The 14776-nt window shown below is 41.4% G+C and overlaps 1 protein-coding gene, 1 long non-coding RNA gene and 1 other non-coding gene across 3 annotated transcripts in view; all 3 read left to right on the forward strand.

Annotated features, from left to right (window-relative positions):
• Positions 1-14776, forward strand: part of Ssu72 (SSU72 homolog, RNA polymerase II CTD phosphatase) — a 35196-nt gene that overhangs the window by 568 nt on the left and 19852 nt on the right. Inside the window, exon 2 of the mRNA XM_006992370.2 lies at positions 14456-14599. Coding sequence (XP_006992432.1) covers positions 14456-14599 — 144 coding nt within the window. The remainder of the gene's footprint in view (positions 1-14455; positions 14600-14776) is intronic.
• Positions 15-10353, forward strand: LOC143272083 (uncharacterized). The gene is made up of 2 exons (XR_013049527.1): positions 15-7296; positions 7426-10353. It is a non-coding gene; the product is annotated as an uncharacterized LOC143272083 (long non-coding RNA).
• LOC121827687 (U6 spliceosomal RNA) lies at positions 14245-14351 on the forward strand. Its single transcript, XR_006070005.1, has one exon. It is a non-coding gene; the product is annotated as a U6 spliceosomal RNA (small nuclear RNA).

The raw sequence follows: 14776 nt of genomic DNA on the forward strand, positions 1-14776 counted from the left end.
CGTGTAGGGTAAGCATTACAGCGAAGTCGGTTTCAGAACCGAAACGTTCGTGGTCACAGGAGCGTCAGGCCCATCCGAGAGATGGCGTGCTATTCGCGGCCTGTCTGCGTGCGTGCCTGTGTCTGACAGCTGGCAGCCTCTGGTTCGGGACAGAGAGGCAGAATCACGGGCGAGGCCAAGGTCTTCCGTGATGCGAATGGTGCCCGGCGGTTTTCTTTCCCGTGTATGTCGTCATGCCACATTCACTGGAAAGCTCTCAACACATCATATCAAGATGGATCGAGTCTGGAAGCAACAACAGTGACCCTGAGTTGTTAACGTCAGGAATTGAGTTTTTGTCTACGTTTGCAAGTCTCATGCACAAGCCGCCACCCCCACCCCATAACGCTAGCCACACAAATTGGTTTGGTCCAGTGGTACCACCTCATATTTACTGACGAATTCACCTGTGTCTAATAAGGCATTCCTCTTTGATAGTGTTTTATCTTCAAGATCTCTTGACAAAATAAGAAACTAATGCATTGCATTACAGGTAAAATATGGTATCAATGCCATTTTTGATAGTACAGTAAAAGCATCTTTTTCTTCCTGAATTAAGTATTTGTGAACTTTTGAGATTTTTTTTTTTGTAAATTTTATTCTTTGACAATTTCATATCTTCCCCCTCCCTCCCAAGGCACAGGATCTTTGTGTAGTCCTGGCTATCCTTGAACTGGATCGATCTGTAGACCAGGCTGGCCTGAAATTCAGAGACTCACCTGTTTCTGTCTCCCAAGTTCCCAAGAGCTGGTATTAAAGGCATACCGGCTGGCTTAGAGCTCACTTTTCACCTGCTTACCTAGTGTTGGGATTACTAATAGGAGTTCCCACCATACCAAACTATGTTTTCCTAGAGACCAAGAGTGCTAGTTGCCTATAACCTGCAAATTCTAAAATTCCATTCTTCCCAATGTTTAGATCAGCCAGTGGTTCTCATCCTTCCTAAAGCTTTGACCCTTTAATACAGTTTTTTGTTTTGTTTTGTTTTTTCGAGACAGGGTTTCTCTGTAGCTTTGCACCTTTCCTGGAAATCGCTTTGGAGACCAGGCTGGCCTCGAACTCACAGAGATCCACCTGCCTTTGCCTCCCGAGTGCTGGGATTGCACCACCACTGCCTGGCTAGTTTCTTACGTTGTGGTGATCCCCCAACCAAAATTTATATTCGTTGCTACTTTTTTTTTTTTTAATTTTAAATTTATTTATTTTTATTTTATATGCATTGGTGTTTTGCCTGGATGTATGTCTCTATGAGGGTGTCAGATTCCCTGAAACTGGAGTTACAGACAATTATGAACTGCCATGTGGGTGCTGGGAATTGAACCTAGGTCCCCCCCCCCCCCCTTGCTACTTCATAACTGTAATTTTGCCACTGTTCTGAATCATAATGTAAATATCTGTTTTTGATGGTCTTAGGTGACCCCTGTGAAAGGATCATCTGACTTCCAAAGGGTTCAGGAGCCACAGGTTGATAACCACTGACATAGACCATAATATTTACTTGGTAGCTTTGTTTTGAAGATGATAACATGCTTTGAATTTAACCAGCCTGGGTTACAAAGTATAAAGCTAGCTTGGGCTATAAGACCCCGTCTCAAACAAACAAACAAACAAAAGGGTGTGAGGTGTCCTATTTCATTGTATTTTTCTGGATAGGTTTCTTACCCTTTTTCTCCTTTTGTCTTGGCCAAGGTGGCCTTGAAATAAAATTTATCTTGCCTCAGTGTGCTCAGGGTACAAGGATATGGTACTGCCCCTAACCTTCTGAGTTATCGTTTGTTTACACACACAAACTTACATAAACTCAACAGAGATTTAAAAACCCACTCTAGCCAAGTGGTGGTGGCACACACCTTTGGAGGCAGAGGCAGGCAGATCTCTTTGAGTTCCAGGACAGCCTGGTCTACAGCATGAGTTTCAGGAAGTAAAACAAAACAAAGAAACCTCACTCTAACATGGTCCTCTTTTTTTTTTTTTTTTTTTTTTTTTTTTTAATTTATTTATTATGTGTATAGTGTTCTGTCTACATATATGCCTGCTCGCCAGAAGAGGGCGCCACAGATCTCATTGTAGATGGTTGGGAGCCACCATGTGTTGCTGGGAATTGAACTCAGGACCTCTGGAAGAGCAGCCAGTGCTCTTTTAACCTCTGAGCCATCTCTCCAGCCCCTAACCTGTTCTTCTTAAGATACTGTGGACATTATTAAATATTTTTACACTTAAACCTGTGCCTGGAGGTAGAGGCTGGAGGACAGCTTTGGTTGTTTTCATCTTTAGTGACTTGACCAATCATCCAGTACCTCCACATTTTTTTAAAATTATCTCTCTTTTTTTCTGTCTCATCTCATACTGTACCCCAGGTTGGACTTGAAGTTTTGACGCTCCTGCCTCAGCTCCCTCAAATGCTAGGACTGCAGATGTAATCCCTGTGTTCTGTGCTTTCTCTCTCTCTCTTGCATTTTTCTGTACTGAATTTAAATACGAGGGTGGTTACAAAGCTATCAGTAATCAGAGAGATTCTAGGCAGCCATTGATTTTTATTATCATTCTATTAGTAGACATCAAGTGATTTTAACTTCAGGGACAATTTCCTTGTGCTATGTAAATCTTTGCACAGGTTTTTGTTACTTATTTTAGTATAAATTGCTAGAAATGACATTATTGAGCCAAATGGTTGGCATGTTTCACATTCTTACAGTTTTCAAGGGTGCTTTCCAGAATAGTGCATATTTACAGTTCCCATTGCCTCTAAATTTCAGTATTCTTTCTTAAGACCAAAATAGAAAAAAAAATTTTTGTTTTTGTTTTTTTCAAGAAAAGATTTTTCTGTGTAACAGCTCTCTTTGTCCTGGAACTTGCTTTGTAGACCAGGTCATCAGGCTTGACAGGTCCCTTTACCTAGTGAGCCATTCCACCAACCTGTGTTTTGGTTTTTGAGATATTCTCGTGTAGCCTTGGCTGTCTTAGAACTAGCTCTGTAGCTCGAGAATTCACAGAAATCCTGCCTCGACCTCCTAAATCCTGGGATTAAAGGTGTGAGCCACCACAGCCATACTTAGCTTTGAATCCCCCCAGACAGGGTTTCTCTGTGTAGTTTTGGAGCCTATCCTGGATCTCACTCTGTAGACGAGGTTGGCCTGGAACTCACAGAGATCTGCCTGGCTCTGCCTCCTGAGTGCTGGGATTAAAGGCGTGCGCCACCACTGCCTGGCTAGCTTTGAATTTCTAATCCTGCCTCCACCTCAAAGTGCTAGGATTATGAGTTTGAACCCATAGTTTAAAGTTTATTATTTTGTTCTTTTAGGTTTGTTTATTTATTTATTTTTTAAGAGACAGGGTTTCTCTGTATAACAACTCTGACTGTCCTGGAACTCAATTTGTAGAACAGTCTGGCTTTGAACTCACAGAGATCCCCTGCCTCTGCCTCTCAAGTGTTGGAACCAAAGGTGTGCGTCACCACCGCCTGGCTTAAAAAAAGATTATGTATACTTCAATTATGTATACTTCAAGAGGACAACAGGCTGGGTCTCAACTTGAGTGTCATCCACTGCCATTTGTTTTTTTCATTTACAGGTTGCTAAGGCAGAAGGTCTAACCCTTTAATTTTATTATTAGCCAGGCTCTCACTTCACATATAGTCTCAGTCACCCTAGGCCACACTCCCAGACCTGAATTTTTTTTTTTTTTTTTTTTTTTTGCCTGCATGTATGTTTATGGGCCACTTTATATGCCTGCTGTCCTCACACACCGGAAGAAAGCTTTGGGTCCCCTTGGAACTGGAGTTACAGATGGTTGTGAACCACTGTATGGGTGATGGGATTAGAACCTGGGTCCCCTGAAAGAGGAACCAGTATTCTTAAACATTGAGGCATCTCTCCAGCCATTTTCTGTTTTTTAGACATGTGTTGGGATCAAAGGTGTGTGTGCCATGTGCCTGGCCAATGGAAGCTGCATTTTTAATTATAAAAAACTCAAAATAGGCTGGGAATACAACTGAGAGGTAGAATACTCGATGAGTGTCCAAGGTTATGTGTTCAATCCTAGCACTTCAAAAACAAAGGACGAAGAACCTAGATAGGGACAGCATAGCTCAGTAGCATGCATATCTGTTATGCACATTGCCCTGGATTTGGTTCTGTGATGATATATGCCTATAGTCTCAGTACTTAGAGGTATAAACAATAAAACTAGAAGTCTGTTGTAAATATCAACTACACAGAGAGTTGAGAGTTAAAGACCAGCCTGGACTACATGAGACCTTGTCCAAAAATGAGAGAGACTGAGACAATCTTGTGATAGCCAGGGAGTTTGAGGCCTAGCTGAATAAATTTAAGTCCCAGGGTGGGAGAAACAAGCTTACTTGGGAGAGTTGGTCTGGTGAGTGCCTCTGCCAGGGTAATTTCTCAAAGCCATTTAAGTTCATCTTGACAAGTGTGTGTGTGTACACGTACGTACATGTAATGTGGGGTCTGTAGAGGTTGATGTTGATAACCTGTTATTCTCTACCATATATTTTGAGACAGTGAATCTCAGCGATAGCAAATTCCAGGTTGCTACTATCTCCATATTTTCCATGCTGCTAAGATTACAACCAACCACCACCATGACTAGTTGTTTGTTGATTTGGTTTATTTAAAGATGTTTTTCTTTCTCTTGAAGTTTTTTATGTATTAGTGTTTTGTCTGCATTATGTGCATGTAGTGTCCATAGGAGAAAATAGGAGCCTGAGAAGAATCCAGGGAATTTGAAGAAAAGGAATTAACCAGGATCCCATAAGTCCTTGATTTGTGGGAGGCTTCAGAATGCCACTGTCACAGCATATGTCATGAGCCACCAGAGTTGTGCCATCCAGTAACTGGTAGTAACTGACACATGATTTAAACATAGGCCACTTTGAGGTACCATGAATTTCTCTGTTTTTAGGCCATGTTATCTATCCATAGTCTTTTACATGGAGGTGGCATAAGCTGTCCCTGCTGTATGGTTTTTGGTTCTCGGTATACTATAAGAAAGCGAAGTAGAATGCCGGGCGGTGGTGGCGCACGCCTTTAATCCCAGCACTTGGGAGGCAGAGGCAGGCGGATCTCTGTGAGTTCGAGGCCAGCCTGGGCTACCAAGTGAGTTCCAGGAAAGGCGCAAAGCTACACAAGAGAAACCCTGTCTCAAAAAACCAAAAAAAAAAAAAAAGAAAGCGAAGTAGAAATTGTTTAGGTACATGAAGAACATGGAACCAGTATACTTAGAATCCCAGCACTGGAGGGGCTAAAGCATAAGGATCACAAATTGCAAACCAGCTTGGACTCCTCCATAGTGAGAATTTGTCTTGAAAAAAAGGCTGGGGGCTGGAGAGATGGCTCAAAGGTTAAGAGCAATGACTCCAAAAGTCATGAGTTCAATTCCCAGCAACCACTTGGTGGCTCACAACCATCTATAATGAGATCTGGTGCCCTCTTCAGGGCTGTAGGCACGTATGCAGGCAGATCACTATATACATAATAAATAAATCTTAAAAAAACATTCTTTTTTTTCTTTTTGTTTCTCTCTTATTTTTTTTTCCTTTTTTTTAAAATTTTATTTTATTTTACAATACCATTCAGTTCTACATATCAGTCACGGGTTCCCCTATTCTCTCCCCTCCCACCACCTCCCCTTATTCCTAGCCCACCCCCCACCCCCACCTCCTCCAGAGCAAAGCCTCTCCCGAGGACTGCGATCAACCTGGTAGACTCAGTCCAGGCAGGTCCAGTCCCTTCCTCCCAGTCTGAGCCAAGCGTCCCTGCATAAGCTCCAGGTTTCAAACAGCCAACTCACGCAATGTGCACAGGACTTGGTCCCACTGCCTAGTTGCCTCCCAAACTGATCAAGCCAATCAACTGTCTTACCTATTCAGAGGACCTGATCCAGCTGGGGGCCATAGTTCATGTGTTTCCATTCATTTGGCTATTTTTTTCAATAATTGAGTAAAACCGAAATTTATTATAAGCCACAGTCGTCCTAGGGACCTCCATGCTATATATATAGCCTCTATGGTTCTATGGGTTGTGGTCTGATTGTTCTTTATTTTATATCTAGAATCCACTTATGAGTGAGTACATACTATGACTGTTTTTCTGGGTTTGGGTTACCTCACTCAGGATGATAAAAAAATAAATTCTTAAAAAGAAAAAAATACTGGGTGTGTTGATACATACTTACAATTGCTCCATACTGTAGGTAGGACAAAGTGGTTGAAATTTGAAGCCTACTTAGGCTATATAGAGCCTGTTTCTTTAACAAAGAAAAAAGGTCTTAAAAACATCCCTCCACGAGAACATGTGTACCTTCACAGGTTTTAAGGGACTATCACTAGTTTTCATTTTGTTCTTACAAAAAGTAGATTTAAGACCAAGGAATTGCTAAAGAGAATGGACTTCTCCTTAGCTGTGAATGTGAGACAAAATTGAGTATATCAAACTTAAAACAGCTTTAACCACCAAAAAGTTACTGCCTAAGCAGGCCCGATGGCTCAGGGGGTAAGGCACTTACTGTCAGCTTGACAACCTGAGTTTGATTTCTAGGACCCACATGGTAGAATGAGGGAACCAACTACCACAGATTGTCCTCTGACCTATTCACGGGCACATGCTAAATAAATAATAAATGTAGTAAGTGATTTAAAAATTTACAGCCAGGTGGTAGTGGCGCACACCTTTAATCCCAGCACTCAGGAGGCAGGATAGACACAGGCGGATCACTGGGAGTTCGAGGACAGCCAGAAACACTGTCTTGGAAAAAAAGAAAAAGAAAAAAAATACGTATGTGCTTGGCACAGTGGCACACAACTTTAATTCCAGCACTCAAGAGACACAGATAGGATCTTTGGGAGTTTGGTCTACATAGCTAGTCCTAGGCCACCCAGGGCTACACGGCAAAACAAAACCAGAAAAGTTATTGTCCATGTTTAGATTGTCTTCTCAACCTACCTTTGTAGTTGAGAAAACTGGTGGAGTCCATACTCTCAAACTTTTCTAGTGATAACGTAAATTTTGTCAAGATATTTTAAAAGAGTTTTACTTTCTTTGTTAGTTGATGTTTTGTTCCTGTGACAAGTGACTGAGAGAAATATCTCAAGGGAGAAAAGATTTGGGCTTAAAGTTTCAGTCTATGGTCATTTGGCTCTGCTGTTTATCACCCTGTGGAGAAGAAGGGCATTGTGGAGAGGACCTGATGGAATAGAGCTGCTCACTTCTTCACTCATGAGGATAAAATACATTATTCACGGTAATTTATTTTGTCCAGCTAGATCCTGCCTCTTGTTGCTCTCCTCCTTCCCAGTGTCATCAAATTGTGAATCCCTTATATTAACCCATTGATTAGGTTGGAATTTTTGAGCTTTTTTTGTTTTTGTAGATTGGCTGTCTTGGAAATTGCTCTATAGGCCAGGCTGACCTTGAACTCCTGCCAGTGCTGAGATCCACCTGCAGATACAGAGATCAAAGATCTACGCCATCACACTGGGCTCCATGAACCTTTTTGGTGAATGCTTCATAACCATACCATCTCATCAGCTTTGAAAACATTGGAAGACTAGTGGCCTGTGAACAGTTGATTTGGGTTCTACAGACATTATATCATCAGCCTTCTACAAATCAGGCTGATAGACTCTTGGCTAATCTTGAGTAAAGATGACAGGATTGTAGTACTTACTGTTTAGAGATGTTCTTGCTTTTAGAAGCAATGGCAGTCCTCCATTAAAATAATTTTAAAATCTCATTTATCACTGCAGAACATTAAGAGGCAAAAAAAAAAAAAATCAACCTATGCTGACAATTTGGACATTTTCTTTGATATACATGTTAACATTTTACTTTCAATCTTTGGTATAACAATGAAACAATTTTTTTCCTTAAAGTAACATTTTCTACAATGAATTCACTGATAGATTTTTGATAGGTGTAAAAGACATTTATTTTCTGAAAGATTAGACAGAATAGTTGTCCTTGAGACAAAGCTGTTGGTTGACAGGAGTATTTTTATAACATTCATTGCCTTTATGTAAGAAGCAGATTGTCACCATACAAGATGGGCTGTTATGCCAGTTTCAGAAGCTTCAGAGAAAACAGAGCTTCTGTTGCTAATTAGCCTTTTTGCCACCTGGGAACAGCTTTTTTGGGGGAAACAAACTGCATTGCAATTTATTTTTAAAAAGGATGCTTAAAAGTAATAGTTCAGAAAGGTGGAGGTGGGGAGGCGCTTCTAATGTGATGACTGACCTTGCAGGCCGCTCTTAGACTTGTAGCCACATCAAGACTAGGTTGGTTGTTTTGGGGATGATGTAATTATGGGAATGTAGATAGATTAAACTGGAGAATGTTCCCTGTGGAAAACCCTGCACCACCCTTAACAACCCTCTGGGGAGTTGTGGTCATGTCTATCCTGCCGACTCTCTAAGTCCCAAAGGGACTTGCTTGGTCTATATAATGATTGCGTTGTATGCCTCTGACTCCTACTTTGTTTTATTTCCTAGGCTGGTCTCAAATTTTTGATTCTCCTGCCTCTCAGCTTTCTGATTACCTGAAACTTCAGCCTTGTGCCAAAGGGCCTAGCTCCATACCTCACTTTTAGTGCTCCAAAGGAATGACCAAAAAGAAAGGAGCCTTATGTTTCCTGATTTTTGCTTTTCCCATTGTTAAGATGATTCTGGTGATCCCTTTAGAGTGGGTCTTAGGCAGTGGAGGGACCTTTTAGGAAAAGTGGTCTTAGCCCTTTCTTGGTTTGACTCAATTAAGATGACTTCTTGAAGCTGGGTGGTGGCGGTGGCGGCAGCGCATACCTTTAATCCCAGCACTGGGGAGGCAGAGCCAGATGGATCTCTGATCTCAAGGCCAGCCTGATCTATAGAGCAAGATCCAGGACAGGCGCCAAAACTACAGAGAAACCCTGTCTTGGGCTGGGGGAGTGGGGAAGAATGGATGACTTCTTGAATACCTGATTTATTCATATTTGGTTACAAGTGGCTTTGATTGTAAAACAGTGTCTTTGACCTTATTCATGCCTATGGAGAACATTCAAGGATTTGGAGCAGAACTGCTCCTGGTCCATATTAAAGAGCCTTATTCAGCTAATGGCATAATAGCTTCTAGTCACTTCAGACACAGAACTCATTATAGATATTATTTTCTAGTCTGTATAATTCTTAGTCCTGCTACAATGCTTTATCTTGCAGTTTTTATAACATGTAAGACCTTCTAAGGCTTGCCCTTTTCAGAGATGATCTTTCCTTGGGTACTGCTACCAGCCATTTTCGTAGTATGATCTTCCTTTTACAATTTGTGTATTTTTTATATATACATTTTGTTTTTGCTAGTTTTGTTTTTTGAGACAATGTTTCCCTATGTAGTCTTGGCAATCATGAAACTTGGTATGTAGATCAGGCTGGCTTCAAAATTACAGAGATCTGCCTGCCTCTGCCTCTGCCTCTGGAGTGCTGGGATCAGAGGCACATACCACCATGCCCTGCTGCTTGCTTGAGTTTGTGTTGCTTTTCTTTTCTTAGTGTAGATCTTATTTGTCTTTCATTACATGTTCTATTTTTAAAAACTTTAGATTTGTATTTTTATGTGTATTCATGTTTTGCTTTCATATATCTGTGTGCTACATGTGTGCCTAGTGCTCATGCAGTCAAAAGGAGGGCACATGGGTGCTGGAGAGTTGGCTCAGTTGTTGAGAGCATTTATTATTGCTGAAGATTCAGGTTTGATTCCCAGCATCTACATGGTTGTTCACAACTGTTCATAACTCCAGTTCCAGGATGCACAGAAGTAAAACACTCATGCATACAAAGTAAATTTTTAAAAAAAGAATAGGAGAGCCAGGTGGTGATGGTACACTCCTTTAATCCCAGCGCTTGGGAGGCAGAGGCGGCAGATCTCTGCAAGTTTGAGGCCAGCCTTGACAGCCAAGGCTTCACAGAGAAACCCTGTCTCGTAAAACCAAATAATTGTAGGTAGGTAGGTAGGTAGGTAGATAGGTAGATAGATAGGCATATAGATAAGAAGAGGAGGGCATCAGATCCCCTGAAAGTGGAGTTATCAATGGTTGTGAACCATTATATGGTGCTAGGAATTGAACCTGGGTCCTCTTCAAGAACAAGTTTTCTTTACTGCAAAGCTCTCTAGACCCCATACTTACTCTGTTTTAAAAACTCATCGCCTGAAGAGGCAAGTCTTTGTCTTATGAGTCTTAATCCATGCACTCATGTGGAAGATGCCAATGGTAGGTACTGGAGCACCATAATTTGGGTATGTGAACTATAAAATAAAGGGCTACAACATCAAAGGATGTGACAGTCAAATGATCTAACCTCATGGTGCTTCTCTGGACCCTAGGTACCTTTAAGGTGTGTGCCACTACACCTCATTTTTATTTCTGTTTTCCTGAAAAATACATCTTTTACTGCACATTATCCAAGTGTGTAAGGAAACTTTCAAATTTAGGTTAAGGGGACCCTCTGCTTTGACCCTTCTCAGGAAGGCATTATATTTCTGTTTCCTGTCACCTGTCATGTCTGGTTGTGTCACCTTTCCGGTTCTGACCAACACCTGGCATTTGTTGTTTCCTAGCTCACGTTTTGTTGGAACATTGGAATTTTTGTGTTTCCGAGACAGGGTTTCTCTGTGTACCTTTGGAGCCTATCCTGGAACTCACTCTGTAGCCCAGGCTGTCCTTGAACTCACAGAGATCTGCCTGTTTCTGACTTCTGAGTGCTGGAATTAAAAGCATGCACCACCATTGCCTGGCCTCCATTTTATTTTAATAGCTCAGGTATATGTGAACTTTGGGTTTTAATGATTCTCTGTTTTAGGTGGTGTTCATTATGTGTCATATTCTGGGGACCTGGTTGTATATAGCTCAGGACATTCTAGAAACACATGAACTAACTCACCTTTTTATCAACCCCAGTGGATTTAGCTCAGGTGTTCCAACTTAAATGTGAACTACTTTTTTCAGAATTTTTATTTATTTATTTGGTTTTTTGAGACAGGATTTCTCTGTGTTTTGGCTGTCCTGGAACTATCTCTGTAGACCAGGCTGGCCTAAAACTCAGGAATCTGCCTGTCTCTGCCTCCAGAGGCCTGGAATTAAAGGCATGCACCACAGCACCCAGCTAGAATTATTTTTTATATGCATGCCTTTGTGAATTCCTTGTAAATGACATGTGGTATAGGACTGTATTGCCTGGCACCAGCTCTCTTTTAGCTAGACCTCTCTGCTGCTGCTTCAAACAGTTCTTGAACTCTGCACAGACTTACAACCAAGTAGTTTGTTGGCTTTTGGCTTTGTGATCACAGGCAACACTCTATGAATGTCTTTTCTGTGGCTGTGTGTGTGTGTGTGTGTGTGTGTGTGTGTGTGTATCTGACTGTGTTTCTGGAAGTGAAGTTCTGGGTTGCAGGTTTAAGGTAGTTTTACTTAGGTGTGGACTCATTACCCACTTTAGATGCTGGCTAAGCAGCCTTTTGTCTAGCTGCAATAGAAATCTCTTTCCTAATTCATGTCATAGTATTTCTGTTTGTTTGAAGTCCACCAGTCATGTATTTACTTTACACTTGCTGCATGATACCTTGTGATACTCTTAGGATATAACGATGTACTAATATGATTGGTCCTTCCCTGTGACTTAGAAGCAGATGTGAGCTTTCTGCTTTCTTCCTTTTCACCCCTCACCCTCATCCTCTTCATCATCATTGTTATCCCCTCTCTCTGTCTCTCTCTCTGTCTCTCTCTCTGTCTCTCTCTCTGTCTCTCTCTCTGTCTCTCTCTCTGTCTCTCTCTCTCTCTCTCTCTCTCTCTCTCTCTCTCTCTCTCTCTCTCTCTCTCTCTCTCTCGTTCTTTGAGACAGGGAGGGTTTCTCTGTAACAGCCCTAGCTGTCCTGGAACTCGCTTCATAGACCAGGCTGGCCTTTAACTCACAGAAATCCACATGTTTCTGCCTCCTGAGTTCCAGGATTAAAGATATGTGCCTCCTCATCCAGCCCTATCATCATTATTTTTTTTTTTTTAGAGTCTCAATATATATTATAGTCAGATATAGCCTCAAATTTATGTTCTTCCTGCCTTAATTTCAAGTTTTTGTTTTTTTTATTTTTTATTTTATTATTTTTTTCAAGACAGGGTTTCTTCATGTAGTTGTTGTTGTTGATTTATTTATTTATTTACTATGTATACAGAAGAGGGTATTTATTTATTATGTATATAGAAGAGGGCACCAGATCTCATTACAGATGGTTGTGAGCCACCATGTGGTTGCTGGGAATTGAACTCAGGACCTCTGGAAGAACAACAGCCAGTGCTCTTAACCTCTGAGCCATCTCTCCAACCCAACTTCAAGTTTTTGTATGATGGGCTTTTATTACTACTTTTGTTTACCTGGAGCTCTCTTAAATCGAATAATTAAAAGTAGTACCTGAGGCCTGGTGTTGGTGGTGCACGCCTTTGATCCCAGAACTTGGGAGGCAGAGTCAGGAGGATCTCTGTGAGTTCAAGGCCATCTTGGTCTACATGAGTTTTAAGGCTACATAGTTTTATTCCAGATTAATTTCTGTGCATGTAGTGTGTTGTGACAAACTCAGAACCGTGGTTTTCAGTGATGATGGCAAGCCCTCTGATTGCACACATCAAGTTCTGTGTTTGAGGTACTTTTCTTCTCTAGGTACAAATATAGTTGGTGGGGCTGTTTAGGTCACATGGTTCTAATTAGATTATCTTGTAGCTTTTCTGCATTTTCTCTGTTTTATCAAAATCTGCAGCCTGCTGGGTTCCATAAAGTTACTACAGCTGTTGTGGCTATTTGTCCCTGCAGGACTCTGGTGTACTTAAGTGTGGATTGCCAAGAAGTTGGTCAGGTTGACTACAGTGTCCTACATTTAAGGCAATCAGCATTTTGAGTTCACAGTAATATCACTAAACAGTTATAGTTCTCACATTTAGCTCTGTAATACTAATTCTCCTCTGATTGAATTTATGTAACTTGTTATAGATTTTTTTAAAAGTGATTTTAACATTTTGTAAAAAATTTTTAAATGTAGTTTAGTTGTGGTGACACAAGACTCAATCTCAGGACTCTGGAGGCAGAAGCAGGCTTTTGAGTTTAAGGGAAGCCTGATCTACATGGAGAGACCAAGTCTTAAATAATAAAGATAAATAAATAAGAGCCATCTGTGGAGATGGCTCATTTGTTAAAGTGCCTGCTCTGAAGCATGAGCACCTGAGTTCAGAGTTCCAGCTTTCATGTAAACGTCAGACTTGTGTGTGTGTGTGTGTGTGTGTGTGTGTGTGTGTGTGTGTGTGTGTGTGTGTGTGTGTTTATGTGTGTGACTCCAGCACAAACTAGGGGCAGGAGTGTGGGATGAGAAGGGTGGGTCTCTGCAGCTCATTGGCCAGCCAGTCTAGAGGAGCTGACCTTCAGGTTCAGTGAGAGACACCCCCCACCCCCCAAAAAAGGTGGAGAGGAACTAAGGAGAACAGTGCTGTGGCTGTCACATACACACATGTGCACACACCCATGACAACCTATGTCCATGTGCACTAAAAAGCAAAAACCTAAAAACATTTTCTTTCTTTCTCTTTTTTTTTTTTTTTTTTTTTTTTTTTTGGTTTTTCGAGACAGGGTTTCTCTGTGTAGCTTTGCGCCTTTTCCTGGAACTCACTTGGTAGTCCAGGCTGGCCTCGAACTCACAGAGATCCGCCTGTCTTTGCCTCTCGAGTGCTGGGATTAAAGGTGTGCGCCACCACCGCCCGGCATATTCTTAAATACTTTAAATTTCACTTTTTATGTTTCAATATTTTAAAATTTTATTTTCTGTGTATGGTAGAATGCACAGCATACATGTGGAGCTCAGAGGAAAACTTACAGGAGTTGATTCTCTCCTTTTACCATGTTAATTCCAGGACTGAATTTAAGTCATCAGGGTTATATAGCAAGTGAATTTTCCCACTGAGCCATTTCGCTCAACTAAAATCGGGTTGATGAGATGGCGCAACTAGTAAGGTGCTTGTTTCCAAGCCCGGTGACCTGTGATCGGTCTCCAGAATCCACGTGGTAGAAGTAGAGAACCAGCTCTCACAAGTTTTTCTCTTGACCAGCACATGTATACCATGCTGTGTGGGTGCATGCACACATTCACAAGTAAATAATGTAATAATTTTTTTTAAAGAAAAATAGACTGTGTGCTTGCTTTGGCAGCCCATATACTAAACTTGGAATCATACAGAGAAGATTAACATGGCCGCTGCCCAAGGATGACACGTAAATTTATGAGACGTTCCATAGTTAAACAACAATAAAAAATGGATTGTTAACTTCTGTGTTGTGTCCCTTGGTATGAGAACTTTGTGTTTTAATCCAACTATGATGTTTTTTCTTCTTTGTGTCTTCCAGCAAGCGGGGTTTCAGTGTCCGGTCCTTTGGAACAGGAACTCATGTGAAGCTCCCAGGACCAGCACCTGACAAGCCCAATGTTTATGACTTCAAAACCACATATGACCAGATGTACAATGATCTCCTCAGGAAAGACAAAGAACTGTATCCCATGGCTGACCCTTAGAGAAGCAGGGTGGTCTTCTGGTGGGTGTGATTTGTGACTGGTAGTCACTCTGACCCCCACCCTGCAGGGTGTGTTTCAGGTGAAACAGGACCAGCAGATGTATTCTGGCATATGTGCCTGTGGTGCCTACGTCAGTCCTGTTTTATGAGAAGTCA

Source organism: Peromyscus maniculatus, chromosome 2 (genome assembly GCF_049852395.1).
Source record: "Peromyscus maniculatus bairdii isolate BWxNUB_F1_BW_parent chromosome 2, HU_Pman_BW_mat_3.1, whole genome shotgun sequence".
Taxonomy (NCBI): Eukaryota; Metazoa; Chordata; class Mammalia; order Rodentia; family Cricetidae; genus Peromyscus; species Peromyscus maniculatus.